Source organism: Populus alba, chromosome 10, assembly GCF_005239225.2.
Source record: "Populus alba chromosome 10, ASM523922v2, whole genome shotgun sequence".
NCBI lineage: Eukaryota > Viridiplantae > Streptophyta > Magnoliopsida > Malpighiales > Salicaceae > Populus > Populus alba.
The window spans coordinates 18424489-18446108 of record NC_133293.1 but is presented as its reverse complement, the minus strand read 5'-3'; the positions used below and the strand labels follow the sequence as shown (position 1 = coordinate 18446108).

Here is a 21620-nt window from a genome sequence, read left to right as displayed (position 1 = left end):
ATTCTTCATCTTTTTCTTTTACAAACCCAATTTTATCAAACTCGATAAACTTGGTTCAAGTTTACTGAGTTTGTTGATTTTAACCGAGCTTACTGATTTTTAAATTTTTATTCAATGTCACATATTATATATATACTGACTTGTAAAATTATATAATTTTACTAGTTAAATCATAAGTTTAACAACCATGATTACAATATTCAACCGGGTACATGGCAATCGATGGCAAACGATGGGAGTAGAATAATTAAGCTGGTAAATGTGATTTGAGGAACATAAAGAATAGACATTGCAAGTACAGCAATTCCATCAACAACTAAGATAATGCGCGACTTAAAGTTTACAGGGAGGCTAACGGAGTATTATAAAATCACAATGATGATAATAAAAAAAAAAATCAAAGACATGGCAAAAATCTCTTCTATATTTTTTTTTTTCAAAAAAAAAAATTATGAAAACTCCATTTTATGTCCAAAAATCCATCAATTGAAATTTGAAAAATACCGTCGAGTTAAAAACTTACAGAAATAGAGAATACTATTTAATTTGGATTAGTTTTGTTTTGAGTTTATTTTTCAAAATTCTCTCTATTTATTTTTTAATTTAAGTATTATTATATTATTATTATTATCTCCAAAACTCCATTAATTGAAACATGGAAAAGATAGTCATTGATGTGATTTTGGGTATAAAAATAGGTTTTTTTAGCTAAAATTTCCAATTTTTTAATGTTCTCTCTAATTTCATGATATCAAATAAGATTTATTATAATTTATCCAAGGTTTATCAAGTGAAATGATTAGGAAGGGGTTGATTGAAGAAAAACAGGGTTGAATTTTAGTAATCGGATCCAAGTTTCCCAGATTAATTTGTAGACTGGTCATTGAAAATTGTACTTTCTCCCATGAATCCGACATTTTCAAATGATAAAAATCCAATAGTTATAGATAGATCCAAAAGAGCATTTTTATCATCACCTGTATTTCCCAAACCTCTCCAAAACAAATCAGAAAATGAAGAAACAATGTTGTACCACTTTCATTATCTTGTAAGAAAATGTTAATCAACTATTTAGTAGGTAGTCCAATTATTTGAGTTTGGAACTAAGCGATTTGTTATTCCATATAGTCTCATGTTCGAACATTGTGACTGCTAATATGATAATAATTTTGAGGCTTATATGGTCGTTAATTTTAAGGATTCCCTAAGTGCATGCGTGCAAGCTAGACCAATTATCTATATTAATATAAAAAAAAAAAAAAGAAGAAGAAGAACATGGGAACGTATCAAATAACATGATTATGCACCATTTAAAATGCTAACCTCGTCATGATTGATTCGCTTTAAGATTGTTTAGGAGGAAAAATAAGAGTTCTTTTATATTTTTTTCCTGTCTGGCGAAGGAGGAAAAAAAAAAAAAAAAGACCATCATTTCCCGAAATGTTAATTAAAGCGGCATGCTTTTCCCTGAAATTTAAAGTTCTTCCATCCATCCAAGAAAAAGAATCATGCAACGTGAAAGTTAGAACAGAATATGTTCATCCTAATATATTATGTTCCATTGTCTCGTTAATGATCTTCGAATATGTGAAGACAATCTAAACAGGTAAATCAAATCTTTCGCCAATCCTTTCAGGGGGGAAAATGGCCATGGCATCGGCAACCATTTTTTATATATATTTATATATATTGATCCAATTCTTCCCCAGCAGAGAATATATAAATTCCGTACAGGAAAAAAAAAAAAAAAAACGAGGCTGAGTTTTTGTTCTTGATTCAGATTGCGCTTCACACTTCCTTGGCAACTTAAAAGTGATTCTTGGGCGGCAAAAGCAGTTATGGCAGATAGGTACGTGGAGAATCTGCCTCATCTTTCTGTCAAAGCTTTACACTTGCTTGCCTATGGGCCGTGGCGAAAGTCCTGCATGCATAATTATTGCTGAGCTAAGGAGGGGTAGCTGATGCCTCGCTAGATCACCGTTATTCCTTAGAATTAGTGAGTTGACTCACTTCGAAACCAGATGATCAAAATCTATCGACAACTGTAGCTTTGGTTGACATATGCATGGCAAAAGCAAGTAGAAGACTTGGCTTCTTCTTCTTCTTCGAGAGAGAAAAGGAACAAAACTTGTGTAATTCACATTTCCAGCTTTTGTCTCTGTCTGACGCTTTTTACATGATAACGATGCATTAGCTAAAGTTTCTACAGCCTAAACAAAAAATTAAATTAAATCAACATAGCACCTTTTAATTAGTTTCTGCCCCCATATATCTTAAATAAAAATTATTTGTGTTTAATTTTTGTGTACAAATATGTATGATTTATTTCGAGAATATCTCCATTTTATACCTAAAAAATGACTATTCTATAGTCATTATTAATTATTTTATTTTTAAGAGTATCGATCATAATAATTGTGCTTTGATATCTCGAATATAAAAAATTAAGGAAAAAGAATGAGGAAAATTTTCGACAAAACAGATATTCCTATGAACGATTTGACCGGAGAGAGCGACAGGCCCACCCGCCCAAAAGGGCTTCAGTTTGCGTGGCACTTTGGCAATATATAAGAACGTTAAGGCCATTTAAAACATGTAAATCCCTGTACCCGGCAAAATTCCATTCGAAAATTGGAAAGCAAAAAGGAAAAATTTCTCCAGCTACATCCAACCCATCCATACACTAGCAAAAATAAAAACACCTCTCTTATCTCTTCTTTTCTTTCAATTCTAAGCCGTTCCTCACCAGCACCGTTACTTTGAAATTCTCCGCCTCAGCAGATTCCCTCTCTCCTATTAAATCTTTCTTTTCTTTAATCGCCTTTTTCTCTTCCTTCCTTTCTCAAGCGAAGAATCTCTTTCTCTCTTCGATCGCTTCCCTTCCCTTTCTCTTCATCAGATTCTTTCTTTTCTTTTTCGTGCACTTTTTAATTAGCGATGCCTATTGTCTTGCCTCATTCATTCTCCCTCTCTTCTCTTCTTTTCGTTTCTCATCATATCTTCTTGCGTTTCATTCTCTCCCTTTCTAGTTTCTACATCGCCTTGCTTCTCTTTCAATCTCATGGCTCCTCCTAATTCAGGTGTCCACCATATTTCTAATCCTTGCATTTATGGTATGTTTTGTCATCCATACTCATTGCTGTTTTAATCCCATATTTCATTATCTTTTTCGCGTTGTCATCGCCTCCAACTTGTTTGATAACAGGCTTCATGTTTGTTTCTGTATTTGGCTTTCTTTTTAAAGTAACTCTACTGTAATTGTCATTCTTTTTTTTTTTTTTCCTTTTTGATATTTGGCCCTTTTTGTTTTGTTTACTGCTGTTTTGTGTTTGTGTGGGGTGGGTGGGGGGTTTATTCTGGGAATTTTATGTTAAGCAGGAGACTTTGTTTCTTCGTACGCAGAGAGAAAGTCCCGGTTTATGAAGTGGCTGGGTAAGCTTTTTAAAAGTGGGTCTAATCGTGGAGGTGCTCGTGGTGGAGTTGGCGGCCGCGCACATCCACAGCTTTTAGGGGAAGAAAACGTAGTTTGGAGTGCACCTGCAAGATCTGTGGTAACTTTCTAAAAGTCCTTTTTTGGTCAGCTTGCCAGTGCATATAGCAGTTAATTCAAATTCCTTTCCAACTTGCTCCATGATGGAGCAAGTGGTTCCAATTCCTTTCCAACTTGTAAATTGACCGGAAAAAGCATGCTTCTAACATTGCTTTCAATTTTTTATTTTGTTACATAGGAGAGGTTCGAACTCGAAACTCTTGGGGGGAAAGGAGATAATAATATCAGTTAAGCTATAGCTCATTGGTACTTTGATTTCAAATTGATAATAGATATATCCCACTAATTTCAATCGACTAGACCTTTTTTTTTTTTCTGGGCCTTTTCTGATGGGTTAGGCCGAGCACTTTTTACTCTTCCTTTCCTCTTTTTTTAAAGGGCATGCTATCGTTGGATTACCAAACTCATTCTTTTGGGAAAATGTTATATTTGCTATGTTGCCACAGATTCCCTTTCCACACATAGTACTTGTCATCAAAGGCTTGCTTTATGTGCAATCCACTAGCCTTGTGCAAATGTTTACATTACAATATTGGTTAAGACAATCAGGATGAAACAATATTACAAGTGGAGTTTTCTGGTCTAAATGCTGAAATCCTGGAAAATAATTATGACATTTCTAGACCAACGAAAGGCAATTGTATTCTCATTTAGTTTTAAAAAACCTGTCTCGTCACTTAATTTTTATATTCGCTAGTAAATAGAAGTTAGATCCTGTCAATTTTGACAAGTGTAGCGTATAATTGAGTTTAGCTGATACTCTCTGACATTGCTCTGAAACATTTCAACCAGCAAGTTTCTTTCAGGTAATAATGCTGGTTGTAATGTATACCTTGACTAGAAAACAGATTGATCATACATATATTAATAGTCTAGAACATACATGGTTTATTTCTATCCCACTCGTTAATTCAACTTGCTCTGGTGCTAGTAGAGCACCTAGATACGGGGTTTAAATCCTACTGTATGGGCACAGATGAAATATAAAAAGGAAGAATTCCCCTTCATGCACTTCACACAATTCTACATATTGGTTGCTCAGAGGGGAGAAGACAGATTTTTCAATTAGCTTCTATATTGTTATCAGGATGATCGTTCTAGAACTGGGAAGGAGCGGGGGGATGCCATTGCACTTACTATGGCTGAAGATTGGAAGCAACCAAGTGGTGCGGTTTTGCTCCCTTCACATTCATATATTTTTTAACACACACAAACATATGCACATGCTTCTCTGTGTATATGCTATTCTGGGAGTTCTATAAACATTCAATATCTGTTTTCCAGGATGTAGTCGGGGAACAAATGATCAAGATCTAGCGAGATCGCTTCAGGATACCCTTAATTCATCTTCATTTCCTTCATATGGCACTACACAATATCGTCCCTCGAATTTGAGGTAAAACTTTTAATTTTTGTCATAACTAATTCGTGACTCAGCTCAACAAATACATTTTTATAGGCATGCATGCCAAACTCTAGGTATTTTGTAGTTGGCTTGCAGCATGGTTGATGAAATGGGAGGGTAGTTATCCAAGTCGAGCACCATTCATGAATTATCCTTGATGAACTAAGAAAGAACATTTGAGGCTTACAAACACATATGATCCTTAAGCGTTTATACATGTCTGTCATCCTGAAAAGTGGATTTCTTTGTCCATTAAGGATAATCTAACAACATTGTATGATAGAAATTCAAATGTGGAAATTTGGCAGGACTGTGACAGCTTTTATTGGAAATTAACACACATGGTTCATTATAAAGGTCACAAAACATTTGACTTCTCTCTGCACTTGCAGAGAAGCTAACGATTTAACTTCTTGATAACTATAGTGATGCTGCATTATCGTAAATCGTCAAACTTTTTTGCTCGAAGTATGATATAAATGATATGGGTCTATGTGCAGTGCTTGTAGCCTACTTTTTGCAGGCTCTTTTAAATATTTTCTGCAGAAATCTTTCATTCAATCTAAGAGAAAAGAAATCACTGTTAACAAGAAACTGAAGAAACAAGATGTCAACTCCCATTTTTAAATTTATGAGTATTCCACCCTCGAGCTGTATTGGTCATGCATGGTATGCCTTGACTTGAAGGTTATGTAGCGGCTGCCAACGTGACATTGGCTATGGCAATTATCTGGGATGCATGGGAAAATATTTTCATCCAGAGTGCTTTTGCTGTCGTTCTTGTGGTTACCAAATCACTGAGACCGAGGTAATAATACCTCTCAGGCTCACGAGTATCTTGCTATCTTCTTTAAAAGAAACAAATGTAATGAAATTTTTCATGGTCCACTATTTCTGTGGATGAATTGAGTCAGATGTCAAAATTGCATATAATGTAAGAAATTCAAATAATGATAAGAAATGTTTCATCTAGTTTTTAACTTATTTTTTCTGTTGATCCAAGTTTTCTTTGTCAGGGATGGATCCATATCACAAGTCTTGTTTCAAAGAGTTAACTCATCCCAAATGTGAAGTCTGCCACCAATTTGTAAGAAAATTAACATTCATTCAATTAAGATAATATGCTAGTTTTCTGATTCGTGTTGATCACTTTCTTCGAGTTTTTAGTTTGTAACTAATTATGGGCATAATCTAGAACATTTTCTTTATATGTTTTCAGATCCCTACAAACGCAGCTGGTTTGATTGAGTATAGGTGCCATCCATTTTGGTCCCAAAAGTATTGTCCATCACATGAGCATGACAACACAGCTCGATGCTGCAGTTGTGAACGTCTGGAGGTATGTATGTAAATTTGTAAAACAAACTATCCATTAGAATTTTCTATTTTGTTGATGCAGTAGTTGGCTGTCCAGTATATATTTATTTCTCTCTTAACAATCTTGGAGAAGGGAATGTGCTCAATACTGAAATCAAATTTTTTTGCTTATGGTAGTTGTTGGTTTTCTTCTTCTTCTTCTTGTTTTTTTTTTTTTTGGTCTGTCCACCCATAGTCTAGGGATGCGAGATACTATTCTTTGGAAGATGGCCGCAGCTTGTGTTTAGAATGCATGGAATCGGCTGTCATGGATACTGGTGATTGCCAACCCCTTTACCACGCCATCAGGGACTATTATGAAGGATTGCATATGAAACTGGACCAGCAAATTCCCATGCTTCTAGTTCAAAGACAGGCACTCAATGAAGCCATTTTTGGAGAGAAGAATGTAATGTATTATCTCTCACATACTTTTAAAATCTATTGATTGGTGAAATAGCTTTTATTTAGACATGGTTCTTTCCAGGGCTACCACCATATGCCCGAGACAAGGGGTCTATGTCTCTCAGAAGAGCAGACTGTCGCTAGTGTATGATACTGGATAACTCTAGTATTTGGTTTTATTTTAACAATTTGTGTTGGGTTTATTAGTGAGGAACAAAATGTTTAACTTGGCGATTGCCATGACTTTTCTCTCTGATTTCAACCAGATACAAAAGAGACCAAGAATTGGAGGCCACCGACTGGTAGGAATGAGAACTGAACCCCGAAAGCTGACTCGGAAATGTGAAGTTACAGCTATTCTTGTTCTTTATGGTCTTCCAAGGTAATACTCGGAGGCAATTTTTAGCTCTTCGCTCTGCAGTTAATTTTCTCGTTAGTGGTTTTGGTCATGTTTTAAGACTCGACAAAACCTTCAACAATGGATCATACAATCCTCGTTGTTAAAATAAAAGGATATGTAGACCGTGTATCATGTACCATCATTTAAGTGGATGTAAAATGAGTGTATATTCCAAATTCTCTGTAAAATTTCGTTGGTGGTCGGTGAGGTTGCATATCTAAGAAAATTTTCAACCACAACACAAGCATATATATATACATACTTCTTCGGGAAAGACTTCCTGTATTACTAACAGTTTGTTAACATCATCTGATAAGAACATGCATAACTCGATCAAGATTTTCTTTGATAGCAAAATAAACCATTTCCATGCTGAACTTTTCCTTTTGATTTATCATTTCTGTGTCCTCTGTTGGAATTTTGCAAGTTTTACCGTACCCTGCAAACTTGTTGTTTTCTGATAGCTTGTTGGATGCAGACTGCTAACGGGTGCTATTCTTGCTCACGAGTTGATGCATGGGTGGTTACGCCTCAAAGGTAGAAAGCTGTAGGCTTGAATTTTGCTGGAAAAGGCTTTTGTAAATTTTGCTGTCGCACTCTTCATTTCATTTTCATAATGTAGGATACCGCAATCTTAATCCTGAGGTAGAGGAAGGAATCTGTCAAGCGCTCTCATACATGTGGCTCGAATCAGAATTGCCCGGATCTAAAAGCATGCCATCCACATCCACATCCACGTCAGCAGCTTCCTCTTCCTGTTCCTCCTCCTCTTCAAAGAAGGGCGGGAGGTCCCAAGTAGAAAAAAAGCTGGGTGATTTTTTCATGCATCAAATCGCCCATGATGCCACTCCAGCTTATGGGGAAGGATTCAGGTCTGCTAATGCTGCTGTCATCAAGTATGGTTTACGACCCACCCTGAACCACATACGCCTTACTGGCAATTTCCCATTATAATTCTAAAGCTCATGGATGCTTCTTTTCTTTTCCTTAGTCCCCTATGATCACACTGTTTTGCTGCTCCTCATGAAGGATTGAGCTCATAACAGAAGATTGGACAGCTCCCCCTTAATTTTCAAGGGGTCCAGTGACGATGCGTGTCCCACAAAAAATATATTCCGAGTTCAATAAATAATTGTATTCTATTCTTATCATTCAAGTTCAACAATGGGGCATTATTTATTTTCGTTGCGTTTCAAATTTTTTTTTTTGAAAAAAGTTCTTTTTATTTATTTTAAATTAATATATTTTTTTAATATTTTCATATCATTTTAATATGCTAATATTAAAAATAATTTTTAAAAAATAAAAAAATATTTTAAAAAACAAACGTGTAACTATTCCTAAATAGAAACAGCCCAGAGTGATTCTTCTAGTTCAACTTTTAGATTCTCATGACCACTGCATCAATGTAAATATTAATAAAAGATATAATGGTTGCTATTAAAAGAAATCAAAACCAAGAAAGAAAACTAACATTAGAATTGCAAGCTTACTCAATCTCAAAGAAAATTACAACATCATTATTTTTCTTTTAGGAAATTAATGTTTTTTTTTTTCAGGAAAAGGAAATTAAAGTTCACTACATTGATTAAATCATCAATCACCCTTTAAGCAGAAGTCAGAATGCTTAATTTAAATTGTTTTCAAAATCATGTAGATGTGTCGTGAGTATTTGAAGAAAAGAGGCATTATAAGAAAATTAACGAAAATAGTATTTTGAATATATCATTTCATCAACACACAAAAAATCTATTTATTATATATGTTTCATGTGCAGCAAGATTATCTCATCAAAACCTACTTAACAACGAAAACGATAGCTATTATTTGTTTCTTCACTTACAGAATCAGATGTATATAAAAATTAAAAATCTTGGAAGAATCGGATGAAATATTTATAAAATATATGGGTCTACAGAAACTCTGCAACAATTTTGATGGCTCTAAAGTAGAATGCCCGGAGTTTACCACGTTGTAGTTAACTTGGTACCAGGCCCTCAAGTCTGGTAAAAACAGCAGCGAATTAATGCAAAAAAAAAAACGACAAGGCAATGACAAATTAGACGAACTGAACTGAAGAAAAAATATTGATCACCGTTGGTATTACTTTCTTTGAGAATTGTGAGAGCTATGGTGAGTACACTTGAAATCAGATTTAGGGTTGGTCTATCTACATGGGAAAATGTACCCTAATGATAGCATAACAAAATTATGCACCAAGAGGAAATCCATGAAAAATAAGATGAACAATTCTGCTACATGACAATTCAACAGCTCATTCCTTCAGCTGCAAGGCAAACACCCTTAGGCGTTCACAGAAACTATAATTTGGGAGTAACATCCGCTAAAAGCAATTTTAGAGTCTCATACGTCATAAAACATATACCAACACCAGGCACAACCTTGTAGTATTCAGGCATAATGCCTCTGTATAGACCGCGAAAGCCCTCAGTCTGGATTATTTGCTTGAATATACCAAGAAGACCTGTGGTGTAAACAGGAGCCCGTCCACCTGCTCCTTCCAATTGCTTCCGGCGTCTCACAAGATCAAGAGGAAACGTTGCTGCATATTCCAAGGACAATAGAAAAAAATTATTCTTACACCACAAGACATGCTTTGCTTGCACAGGTTACCAAACATCATGAGAACCTCTTGTGTCTCATCTGTTCATAGATTTTTTTTTGGCTTCATTTAATGCACACTAGGAAAAATCAATCATGCAAAAAAAGCAAGCCTAAAAGAAAATAGAAGCATCAGAAAGGTCAATAATGTGTAGAATGGTATTTGATAAAAGAAACATCTAAATTCTAAATTCAAACAGCAGCAGTTAAAACTTTCATCATGCATGAGCATGACCACTGTTTTAAAAAAACTTTCTCCGGTCATTGTTGATAAATTAAAGGGGAAAAGAAAATATGTGATATATCCAAATCTGACAGAAACCAATAGACAGCATCCTGACAACTGCATCACGAGGCTAAGGATAAAAATACCCATTGTACAGTCGGCAAAGGAAGCCTAGGTGAGAAGCATACCTCAAAGAGGATAGCTCTCACAAATGGTAACTGAGAGAACAGCACTAGTTCACCTGGGAGTAGTGCCACCCTATTATGGAATCAACTGCAATGCTTGGGGACACAAGTAGTCAAAGAATTGCTGGAGGAATTAGGTCAATGCAAGAAAGATTCTCACGTAGAAAATAAAGTTAGATGAATGACAAAAGAAGATTATTTTATTGACTTCCTTACTAAAATTCTCAAATGCAAGATATAAAACAACTCCTGTCTGGTTTCTGGCTCTACAGGTCAGTCTGTTTAGATACTTAATGCAGAGCCTGCACCACACCCTGCTTCTCTGCATCAAGAGCGTAGTAAACAGCTGCACATATTAACTTCTTTGATTAGATAGTGCCCTAACCTAATCAAAAAAAGGTGAGCAGTTCAACGTTCAACCAAACTCTCATTCAACACTGCTTATCTGCTAATTAAAATTTGGTTTAGTCAGGAAAGTCCTGGGAGAAGCGAAATTATGGGGTGACCTAAACAACTCCTGTTCCTGTGTGTTATGGTAACATATGAAGCACAAACTTTACTACAATGCCAATCAATCAAAGATTATGCACAACTACAAGGACAACTACATGAGGAATATCTGTAATTACAGCACAGGAGAGAATACTAAAACCATGCATCAGAATTAACAACAAAGCTGGGGTTTAACCAAAAAAATATGCTTCGTTTGTGGAACCAAAAAAAATAACTCTAAATTTTGAAAGGCCCTTCATTTAACAGGTTTCAGATCACTCACCAGTTGAGGATGCAATGCCTGAAAGACTACCACAAGCCAGACTCACGGCAACAGGAGCATCATGGGGCCTGGTATGAAGTAGAAAGTACAAAAATAAAAAAAAGTCTTAAGAATTGCACATACAAATGGCACATAAAAAGGCCTGAAGAAATTTTCATATTGCTGAATCAACTAGTGAGCTTACCTGTGCAACTGCCAATACGATCGTAAGCTCTCGTACACTGAGAAGCTGATAGCTATACTGGGTCCAACGCCCTACATTAATGTTCAATTACAATTAAGCACAAATCAAAATGATGGAACCATCTAACATAAACCCTGATATGAGCATAACCAATAAAACATACCAAAAGTGTGGCTCCAAGTCCCTTGTAGAGGCCAAAAACACTTTCTTCTCTGCTAATTGTTTGTAATGCATGCCAAATACCTCTGTAGTAGATCACATTTGTCTGCAAAATTGGAAACTAATTGAGTTAAAAGAAGCAGCTTGAACATGTAATAACCAGTTACTAAACATACTACAAGTTTAAAAGCAGATAACAAGGGGAAAATAACATCACACATCAGATTTAAATTAATCATGAAAATCATAAATCATTAACACAGGTCATAACTAAGATCACCTGCTAAAGGGAAGAAATCCATGGGCAACAACTACAATCCTAGCCAACAGATGAATTACCATAAATCACAGACTAAGTATTATTGAACGGAATAAAACAAACCAACAGAATGATCTTTTATATTATCCAGCAACTAAGAGCTAACATTGATGGAATTTTGACCAGGCATAGCCCCAAAGGCAGCCCCTCATCATCTGGCACACACTAAATCAACACTTTGTAGTCCCCACTACACTTTATTGTGCAACCAGTACCAATGGAGTAAACAACAATCTTCAAACGACCACTTGTTTTGGTTACTTAAGTTGATGACAAGTAAAATTGACCTTGGTTTAAAAATTGGAAACTGTTTGATCTTTACAGAAAGTCAACATCAAATTCCTTTGCATTCTACTAATTAAATCACAAGCTGGGATGCTTAGAGACGAGGGTGAATGAGGAGAATATAAACTCCAATAATGGAAGACTAAAATGGCAAATTCATCTCTGAAAGGTTATACCTGAGCTGCTAGGCGTGTCCTTACAAGATCCAATGGATATGTAGCAGATGCTGCTGTTATTCCTGCCAAACCACCACCAACAAAATGTACAAGCAGGTCTCTGCCCATGTTTTCTCTATTGCTTTCAAGGCCAGGAATCATGTGTAGCAACTACATAGCAAATACTCATAATCAAAATCAAGCTACTAGGATAAAGGCATAAAATCTAAATTGGAAATGGTTTTGAACTACAGAACAGTAATTATTCCTGCAATGTTTTTGCCAACCTCTTTATAGCGCTCGTATGCATAGAAGTTGACAGACGAGTAAGGTAGCCGATGAGCAATTGTAACAAGATTCCCTTTCCAAAAAGCTCTAAATCCTTCCTCTCGAATAATTCGAGAAGCCTCGTGCCATATACTAGCTTTCCTCAATGTTGCAACATCTGAGTGCATGCCTTGCACCTGAAAAGATTAAGCCACATTAAAATGATGTCTACCGCAATGTACAGAGTCACCCCACCGATTTCATCGTTCCATAGATGCTAATCTAAATATCCCAGTTCCTTGATTAGTATTAGTCCAATAAGAAAATCATAATAGTTTCCTTTATTTGTTCAATTAGAGCATATGCAACCACAGAAGAACAAATCCCCCCAACATTTTTTAAACACAAATATAATCAAACACACAAAACAATAATACAAAAACCCAATTAACAACATCAAACAGCTAAAAAACCATCACAAAAAAAAGCCAGGAAAACAAAGAAAATACTCAAATGGGAGAAACTAACCTGAAAGAGTATGGTGAGGCGTGCAAGAGGTGCAGTGCAAGTCTTGCTTAGTGCACCCGCAACTCCACCAGCTACAAGTTGCGAAACTGTTCCGATCTGCGATTGCTGATGCTGTTGCTGCAATGGCTTGTGCTGCTTCGGCTGTGAATTAAGAGCCCTTGGCCCTCCCTCTACCACCACTCCTACTCTTGCCTCTGTCTGCATCTCTCTAATAACTCCCTCTCTCCCTTCAAAAGTGGATCTTTACTTCAAACATCAAAATGTCAAAACCCCAACTTTTCTTTTTCCTCAAAAGAACCCAACTCTATCTCACTAGTCAGAACAGAAATTAAAACCTCGACTTATTTCTTGAAGAATACAAGAAAATCAGCCCCGTAACCCCGACAAAACTTCTTCTTGTTGCTGCCGTTGTTTTTCTTCAAGGGCTTCTTTAGCTTTAGCTTTAGCTTTGCTTTGATCTCAGTTTTGAGGAAGTTAAGGACCCCTTTTACAACAAGAAAACTCGAAACTACCTCGTATTTGTATTGAAGAGTCACCGCGACGCCAAAGCTAGTCGTTTTGGCTTGCTTTTAGTCTGCGGTCTTTTAATTGTGGCACAGTAGTTTCAGCCGTTGATTAATTAAAGCACCATAATCAACGTTCGACTGTGGACTTTGAATGTAATGATGCAATTTTATAGGCTAATCTAAATAGATTTTATTTTGATATGGTAGAGTGGAAAATGTTCCACTGCTTTGAAAGTATTGGGTGATGGAAAATTCTTGCAAGTTGAAGTTTCCATGTCTTTAGTTGCAACAGTAACCATTTGACAGATGTTAAGTCCTAACGTGGGGGTTGAGTCAGTTAATCCTCGATCCATTAACAGACTGACGCGTCGCTTTATTTTCTATTGACTGGTTTATTCCTCGCGCTACGCTATGTATTAGATTCTTTCTTTTTTATCTATGCTCGATGCAGAAAAAGAATGTGGACATTGTTGATGGTTTTTTAACTTTAAAAAAATTATTTTTACAATAAATTAAAAAATTTATATACATTCTTAATAAAATTAATTTAAATTTTATATATATAATAATAATAATAAATTTTTTAATTTAAGTTAAATATTAAATTAAGAAGTTGAGATAAATATGTTATTAATTAAAAAACTGAATATTTATTTCATTTTAAAAATAGGTTTGTAAAATTTTATTTGGTTTAAATCAATAAAATTAAAATTTATTTTTTCACATCAAGTATTAATTTAATGTCAAAACTTATTTTTAACGCTACAAAAGCCTCCTATAAAACCAATCGAAATAAAACATTAAACTCAAACTTAATGTGTAATAATTAAATCTTGAATAAAAAAATCAAGTGAAAAAAAATAAAAATAAAATGAAATATTGAAAGTAACTATTGTAACATATAATGATTTTATGACTTTCATCTATTTTGTATTTTCATTATTTTTTTATATTTTTTCATCTCATTGTCTTGTATGTCTATAATCTCAAATGTTTTTGTATGATTTACTGATTGTCAATTAAAACAAAAACAAATTATAATTGTTAAATAAAACATAAGAAGACTCAATAAAAAAAATACAAATAAAAAGTTTGAGTTGGTTCATTGGTATTTCCACCCATTTTTGTATGATTTACTGATTGCCAATTAAAAACAAACAAACTATAATTGTTAAATAAAAAATAAGAAGCCTCAATAAAAAAAAAATACAAATAAAAAGTTTGAGTTGGTTCATTGGTATTTCCACCCCATTTTTGTATGATTTACTGATTGTCAATTTAAAAAAACAAACTATAATTGTTAAATAAAAAATAAGAAGACTCAATAAAAAATAAATACAAATAAAACGTTTGAGTGGTTCTTTGGTATTTCCACCCCATTTTTTTAATGTTTTTTATAATTTGTTTTTTATTGTTTTTGATGCACATAGAATAATTAATTGTATCATATTAGTTATTTTTTAAAGATGATTTAGCTACCTATAAAAAAAATAATAAAAAAATATGTAATTAGAATTTTTCTCTCATTTTCTGTTTATTTTTTAAAAATAAAATTATAAAATAATTAGTAAAATATTACTAATTTCACATACCAAACTAACGAACTTCCTCGTATTTTATTTATGGCGCGTGTTAGTTTGTACCTCCAACCTTTACAATTCAATAAATCAGTCACCAATTTTTTTTCTTATCAATTCAGTTTATGCCTTGGACTATTCTCGAGACGTTCAATAAAACCAAGTCAATGTCATCCACACTTAGATTAGATCATGGAGTTCATTAATAGATTCTCTCTCGCAATCTTACCGAATAAATGACTGAATTTAATGACAGGAGTAATTTGATTCATTAAATAATCCATAAATTAATCAAACTGTTTTAGTTCACATCAATTAACAACTTGTTCATGAGACTCTATCTTCTTTCACGAATTTTGACCCTAAGAGAACACATTTAGCAGATGTTCCTAATGTTCAATTGTGTTCGTCATTTACTAGTTAAAAGTATTTTTAATTTCCCAAGAAAGTTACAAGTCCCATACATAATTCATACATTTATCTATAGATAATCATAAAAAAAAAAAAAACCCAATCATTCATTATAGTTCATCAATTACAGCGTGCTTTAGAGGAAGCCAAAAACGCCTCCCATATCAAGTTCGGGATTCATTATAGCTCATGAGTTCCAAATCACAGATATTTAAATGAAGTTAAAGTTGACGTTAAAGTTGCAATTTGGGGAGTGGAAATCAGCATCCTGTCATGAAAATGACCCGTGGAATTAAGTTCTTTTTCATTCGCTTTCGCTATCAAAATCAACCATCTCTTTATTAAATTTCATTCGAAATTCAGGAAGGCAAATCATGTGCTGGTTCTGGGGTCGTGATGGATACATGTCGCCTTAATCATCGTCATCCTCTAATGATGGCGGCACATGGCTTCTTGTAAAATTTGCGCGTGAATTCTCCACCATAGGAACTGGGAAAATGACTGAAAGTACAAAGAAATCTAATGCCAAATCTCATAAAGCAACAGTTAAACTTGTGTACCGACAACTTCTACATTTCTTCATCTCTGCCACTCCACTGATCATTTGACAAAGAGGCTGCCTACTTGATATTACATTACAGATGGTCCTTTTTATTCAGGCAACATGAAGCAAATTGAGCTTGCAGATTATAGAATTATGCAGTATCCGGCTCCTTTACTCTTTCCCAAAATGCTGCTTCTCTAGTTCAAAACCTGTTGCTGGTTCTGAATTCATCATGCCAATCATTTCCACGTTGACGTGGTGAGGCATGCTCAGAGGGAGAGGCCATGATAGATCAATGCCATTATTCTGGGGAAGACCCAGTGCCAATGAAACACCTCTGGTTCCACTAACACCTGCAGAGTGGTAATTACCTGACAAATTGTTGCCATAAATATTTACTGGGTCCTGTCTCTGCTTAGACACATCAGGAAGTTCATTTCGCGAGCGGGTGCGTGTCGATTGATTTGTATTCTGGTGCAGGGTTGATCGGGGCTGTTTCTTAAGAGGCAAATCAGATGGCGTGTTGGCACCCTGGTTGACCGTTTCAGATGGGGCTTGAGTTTGCTGTGATTCAAGCATGTGCACTTCTTCCACCATTGGCTTCCAAAGTCTAACTCTTGCGTTAATAAACCAATTAGAAACCTGTAAGGAGCCATGGAAAGAGATTTTGAAACTCTATTAAATAGCATCATTCTCTCTTAGGACAGAAGCGTCCACGAAAACAATTAAGTGGTAATATGAACACCTATCCAGCTTAAATAGGCATTCATGCATATCCATAGACATTCCCTCTCAGGGTGTAAAAATCCAGCCATCAGAACAATGTTAGAGAACGACAAGAAGATATGAAGTGAAGAGGGCACACCTGAGTCCTTGAGAGACCTGTCTGCTGAGCCAAGGCTTGCTTTTCGGAGTCTGTAGGGTAGCTGGTAAATATAAAAACTAGTTATATAAACATCAGTGTTAATAAGTCAGGATAACATGGCATAGCGATGAGGTCTAGAAGTTCCACCAAACACTTACGGGTGTAAGAAGTGTTCAAACAACCATGTCTTAAGCACAGCTACAGCATGATCAGGAAGTCCCCTTTGAGATCGCCAAACAGAATGTTGAATAAAGTTTAGGTTCAGAGTTGGATTTTGGTTTCCAATGCCTCGTTCAGTTTTCCCATATCTATGACTTTTTTCCTTGGTGACAATACTATCAGAGAAGGTTCTTCCTGTGAACTGAATTTTATCCAAAAGGGCATTCTTCAAGCTAGTAAAGTGCTTCAAAACAATTTTGATTGCATAACAAACATAAGGAGCTGCATTTCCAAGACCAGCAACAGTTTCAAATGATGCAACAACTGTCTGCATTTGTTGGCAATAAAGTTTGTATCTCCTGTATACCTAATGCAGATTGACAAGGAGCAAAACTAGTTTCAAACCTGAATTCATAAAGATTCTCAGGTGGTACTTGCATTCAAAGAAAAATTAAAGCAGAGCCGGTGGCTAATGAACATCTTAGAACATATCTGACAAAGACAGAGGAAACTTCAGAGGATTATGAGCCTTTCCGCAACTGATTGGTAGGCTTTGTAGATTGAGTTGTTGAAGGCCTCATATGCACTTGCAAAACAAGTCCTATATAGGCTAAGTGTACCCTCGCGACGGAGAATGTTATTTTGATCATTTTGTACGAGGATATGTTGTCTTGCATGCTTGGTGATTCTAAGATAATTATACACAAAAAGATCTCATGCATTTGCAATGTAGGGAGTAGGTTCACAAACATTTTGTCTAATCTACCTGCAAGAGTAGTTATAAAGAATAATTGTTTCATCGTGAAAGACCTGAATTGTTCACAGAAATGCTTACCCTGTTAGCTTGTAAAACATGATATTCAGTTAGGCGTCGCTGTGATGACTTCTAATGCAAGGCATTTAGGTATGGTTACATGAGCATGATTAAATATAGCCTGGTGTGTTATGAGTAGATTTGCCCAAAACACTAAAAGGACAAGGGAACTTAATTTAAACTCATTTTGCAGGCTCATTTTTTAAGACTTGTTTTTACCTCTTTGATTTGGGCCCTTTTTTACTTTTTTCTTTTCTTCTTTCCCATCCTCCTCGGTTAGGCCTATTGGAAAAAGAAGAGAGAAAAATGAAGACCCGAACCGAGATAACAACAGGCTTATCCAAGCCGACACCAAGAAGAAACATGGCTGTAAAACCAAACTCGATAGTTGGAAAATGAGTTAAAATCAAAGCCCATCAATCCTTTTAAGTTTAGGCTCAATCTCCTCGTGGCTCACCAAATTATGTTTAGTCATGCTCGCATAACAACAACTATCTCTTAAATGCCTCGCATTGCATGTTATCAGTGCGACGTACTTGAATGCCTTGTTTTACAATTTAAAAAGGTTGACGTTTCCATGACCAATTCATTTTATAGGGTAGTTGAGTGGTTGTTCGCAATGAAGCAATCATTCTATATGGTTGGTTAGGTTGAATGTGTGCAACTTGATTGCTTATCCATGTAATCCTTAAGTGTATAAATATTCAAGGATCAACATGTATAAAAAACAACATATCCAAGCATATAATGAACAAAATAACATCTAATGTTTTAAAAAACAGCCAAAAAAAAATTAACCAGAAACACAAAACTGATTAAACTAATTTTTAAAACCATAAAATCTATTAGGTTCGGGTTGGTTTCAATTTCGAAAACTAAAGTTAAACCGAACTGGACCTTACCAAAAAAAGCCTAATAGCTCTAAAAACAAGAGGGGTATAAATATTAAATATTACCAGTTAACTTAACTCTAAAATAATCCCCCCTTTCACAGAACAGAAAAACCATCTCTCATTCTTCCTCCTCATTTTACATCTACCATACTCATGTCTCATACCCCCCGAACTTCTCTCCATAACTTCACAATAGCTGAACTAAAACCACATCCCTATCTGCCCCTGACTTTTCTCTCGTGTTCTCTCCTCTTGATTGAGACATGTTATTAATTTATTTTAAATGCAAAAATCTAACGGTATCTTGATATTAAACACCAAGTAAGGTCAACAACTTATGGTTTTGTATATGCTAAAAGTATGTTTGAAATTATAATAAAGATTGTTTTCAAATTGTTTTTGCTTAGAAATATATATATATATATATATATATATATATATATATATATATATATATATTTATTTTTAACATCAAAATAATTAAAAAATACAAAACAAAAATTTAATTTTTTTTTCAAAAAAAAAAAGTGTACTTAAACCAAAAAAACAATAATAGCCTAAGAACGTGTTTGACAGTGTGGTAGCGGTTGCTTTTCAAATAACTTTTCATGCCGAAATACATGTCAATGATATTTTTTTATTTTTTTAAAATTATTTTTGACATCAACACATCAAAACAATTCAAAAATATAAATCGTATTAAATTTTAATAATAAAAAAAAAACTTTTCAATTTTTTATAAACGTTTCGAAACACTACCTAAATCAACACCGTTTTGGTCCATCTGCAACGATTCCAGTGAAGGAAACAAAGATAGCAGACCAAAAAAATCTGAAAGAAAATAAAGCAAGCAAAACAGAACAAGAAAAGAAACAGTAACTTGATTCAATATGACAAGACAGGACATCTTTTTGCCATGACTACTTACAATTGCTCATATATCTTTTCCCGAGATACTGATTCCTTCACAGCAATAATCAAATCAGTTACAGGAGACAGTCACACCAACGCAATATTCACAAGCATCCTCCACTATCTTTACCCAAATTGATAATTTTTATTTAACCTAAAAAATGTCCTTTATATAAATGACCTTAACATAAAGAGGACATGAAATATAAATGGAAAGGGGCTTGGCCTGTCTACTTGCTGATACTGGGTAACTTTTTTTTATTTTTAGGTACTGTTACAAGTCTTATCACATGGGTAATACACGTAAGATTAATACTTTCTCTGACATCTATTATTAAAAAAAAATAAAAAAATTGTAAGTCTGGAATCCCCGATCTAATTGATTTTTTTTTCCGGAACATATTAAGATTTATAATTAATCTTCACAATGAGAACGTTGAGCTTAGCTACTAATGGAGTCTACGTGAGACCTTCAAACGGAATAACACACGAAGGGGTTCTCCAAAACATATGTCCTGAAGAAACAAATTGTGTAAAAAAGCAGAAAGGGTATTGACTGATAGATTGTTTTCTCTATATTTATGAATTTGAATCTTTCTTTTTCTTTTTCTTTTTTCTGTTCATTAACCTAAGATCTCTTGCAAAACCTGCCAAAAAAATGAAGAAAATAAATGAAGATGAATCAAATATACCTCGTCCAGCATGAATATTAGCTTTGAATTCTTCCATTGATGCTCCACCCCGCCACTTAAAAAAGCAATACTTTCTCTCGTAATTTCACTCTCACCCAAACCATCCAGAGGGAAGTTTGTATTCGCACAACTAATTACACCACAAATTTCGTCCAAAATCTGCTGTGCAGGTTTCAAGAACCTTGAACTCGTCAAGATTGAAGCGTAGCCAGTAAAGGGACCAAGAGGGACGACAGAGCTTCTCATTTCACCGTTCTGCTTAGTGTAATCACCTGAAACTGAAACGGCATTGTATCTCTGGTTATCGAGTTGAAACGAGAGACACAGAGATAAACCCTGACTTGTTATGGGCTGGTAGTTCATGTCTTTTAGGGTTTGAAGTGAAGAGAACGAAGAAGATTGTGAAGGGTTCATGGGAGCTGCTTGTCTAGAGAATAGTGGGGTTGGTGGGTTTTGTTGTTCTTGGTTGGTTTGAGTGGTGACACGAAGCTTGTTTTTTCTGTCCTGTTGTGGGACATGAAAGGGTTCGAAGTTTTGTGCCATGAATATATACACTCTATGAAATGCTTTTGAGCTTGAGAGAGAGAGAGCTCACCGAAAGTGAAAACGAAATGGTGATGATGATGATTGATGAAGAGCAGGACGGGTTATGATATAATAAAGGTATTGTTTGTTATTAGAGTAGTGTTTGTTTTTCCTACATAATTTTTATTTAAAAATATATTTTAAAATTTTTAAAAAATTATTTTTAACACTAAAATAATTTTAAAATATAAAAAAATAGTTTAAATAATTTTTTTTTCTTAAACACATTGCCGCTGTAAAAACAAATACTGCTTAACTAGCTATGTGGATTGCGTTTGTCCGCATGCCAGCTAATTTTTTTTAGCGCAACAATGCAGGCACTTTGCATTAAAAAAAAATACAAATATAATCATAAATAAAAATTTCTATACATATATTTAATTAACCAAATTAAAAATATTTGTGATAATAAATATTAAAAAAATCATTGGTGATAGATAAAGACTAAATTAATAAATCAAGATATATATATATATATATATATATGTATGTATTGAGATATATAATTTTATAATATAAATAATAGATCTATTCATATTGAAATAACTTTATTTATTTGATTTAATTTTTTATAAAATCAAATGTTAATAAATATATATATAGAATAAATTGGGTTAGATTAAAGTTATTTTTTAAAAAAAGTACTTATAAATTTAAAATAAAACACATGTTGAAATATATTTTTAAAAAAAATATTGAGAAGACTGCGCTTGAGTAAACTTGATTTAATCAGTATTTAAAAATCCAATGAATAAAACTTAAATGAATTTAAGTTAATTTGGTAAATTAAAGATTTATATTATAAGACCAAGTTAATTTTATAAAATAATTTATATTTTTT

The 21620-nt window shown here is 34.3% G+C and overlaps 3 protein-coding genes across 11 annotated transcripts; 1 reads left to right on the top strand and 2 right to left on the bottom strand.

The window, feature by feature from the left end:
• Positions 1–2670: 2670 nt before the first annotated feature.
• LOC118059665 (protein DA1-related 2) lies at positions 2671–8267 on the top strand. 4 transcript variants are annotated; one of them, XM_035072583.2, is made up of 12 exons: positions 2671–3080; positions 3379–3551; positions 4638–4716; positions 4835–4946; positions 5643–5763; positions 5959–6042; positions 6175–6294; positions 6508–6720; positions 6799–6861; positions 6983–7098; positions 7595–7653; positions 7739–8267. In XM_035072583.2, exons 1-12 carry the CDS (start codon positions 3062–3064, stop codon positions 8068–8070), a joined length of 1491 nt encoding a protein of 496 aa, XP_034928474.1. In that variant the 5' UTR covers positions 2671–3061; the 3' UTR covers positions 8071–8267. The 4 variants fall into 4 exon arrangements, with proteins under 4 accessions (XP_034928474.1, XP_034928471.1, XP_034928475.1 ...); XM_035072580.2 differs by having other exon boundaries at positions 2671–3113; XM_035072584.2 differs by having other exon boundaries at positions 2672–3080; positions 3403–3551.
• Positions 8268–9190: 923 nt separating this feature from the next.
• Positions 9191–13324, bottom strand: LOC118059664 (uncharacterized). 6 transcript variants are annotated; one of them, XR_004689346.2, is made up of 9 exons: positions 12822–13324; positions 12314–12490; positions 12048–12197; positions 11272–11373; positions 11109–11179; positions 10925–10992; positions 10366–10495; positions 10153–10245; positions 9615–9679 (listed from the first exon to the last, which is right to left on the bottom strand). XR_004689346.2 is itself a non-coding variant. In XM_035072579.2 (8 exons), the coding sequence occupies exons 1-7, from the start codon at positions 13023–13025 to the stop codon at positions 10197–10199; spliced, it is 813 nt and encodes a 270-aa protein (XP_034928470.1). In that variant the 5' UTR covers positions 13026–13324; the 3' UTR covers positions 9540–9679; positions 10153–10196. The 6 variants fall into 6 exon arrangements, 2 of the variants coding, with proteins under 2 accessions (XP_034928468.1, XP_034928470.1); XR_004689345.2 differs by having other exon boundaries at positions 9663–9679; positions 10153–10237; XM_035072579.2 differs by lacking the exon at positions 10366–10495 and having other exon boundaries at positions 9540–9679; positions 10153–10237.
• Positions 13325–15823: 2499 nt separating this feature from the next.
• LOC118059663 (BEL1-like homeodomain protein 9) lies at positions 15824–20820 on the bottom strand. Its single transcript, XM_035072576.2, has 4 exons — positions 20195–20820; positions 16883–17250; positions 16725–16785; positions 15824–16501 (listed from the first exon to the last, which is right to left on the bottom strand). Exons 1-4 carry the CDS (start codon positions 20735–20737, stop codon positions 16031–16033), a joined length of 1443 nt encoding a protein of 480 aa, XP_034928467.1. The 5' UTR covers positions 20738–20820; the 3' UTR covers positions 15824–16030.
• Between the last annotated feature and the right edge of the window lie 800 nt (positions 20821–21620).

Bases quoted from the DNA above. Each gene is read 5' to 3' on its own strand.
- LOC118059665 (XM_035072580.2), top strand. From the start codon at position 3,062: ATGGCTCCTCCTAATTCAGGTGTCCACCATATTTCTAATCCTTGCATT. The intron at 3,114-3,378 runs GTATGTTTTGTC...TATGTTAAGCAG, and splicing joins TTCTAATCCTTGCATTTATG to GAGACTTTGTTTCTTCGTAC. The intron at 5,764-5,958 runs GTAATAATACCT...TGTTGATCCAAG, and splicing joins ACCAAATCACTGAGACCGAG to TTTTCTTTGTCAGGGATGGA.
- LOC118059664 (XM_035072577.2), bottom strand. From the start codon at position 13,025: ATGCAGACAGAGGCAAGAGTAGGAGTGGTGGTAGAGGGAGGGCCAAGG. The intron at 12,491-12,821 runs GTTAGTTTCTCC...TAATCTTTTCAG, and splicing joins GCCTCACCATACTCTTTCAG to GTGCAAGGCATGCACTCAGA. The intron at 9,680-10,924 runs GTGAGTGATCTG...TGGAATATGCAG, and splicing joins AGGCATTGCATCCTCAACTG to CAACGTTTCCTCTTGATCTT.
- LOC118059663 (XM_035072576.2), bottom strand. From the start codon at position 20,737: ATGGCACAAAACTTCGAACCCTTTCATGTCCCACAACAGGACAGAAAA. The intron at 17,251-20,194 runs GTATATTTGATT...AATCTGCATTAG, and splicing joins TAATATTCATGCTGGACGAG to GTATACAGGAGATACAAACT. The intron at 16,502-16,724 runs GTGTGCCCTCTT...GGCTCCTTACAG, and splicing joins CAGGTCTCTCAAGGACTCAG to GTTTCTAATTGGTTTATTAA.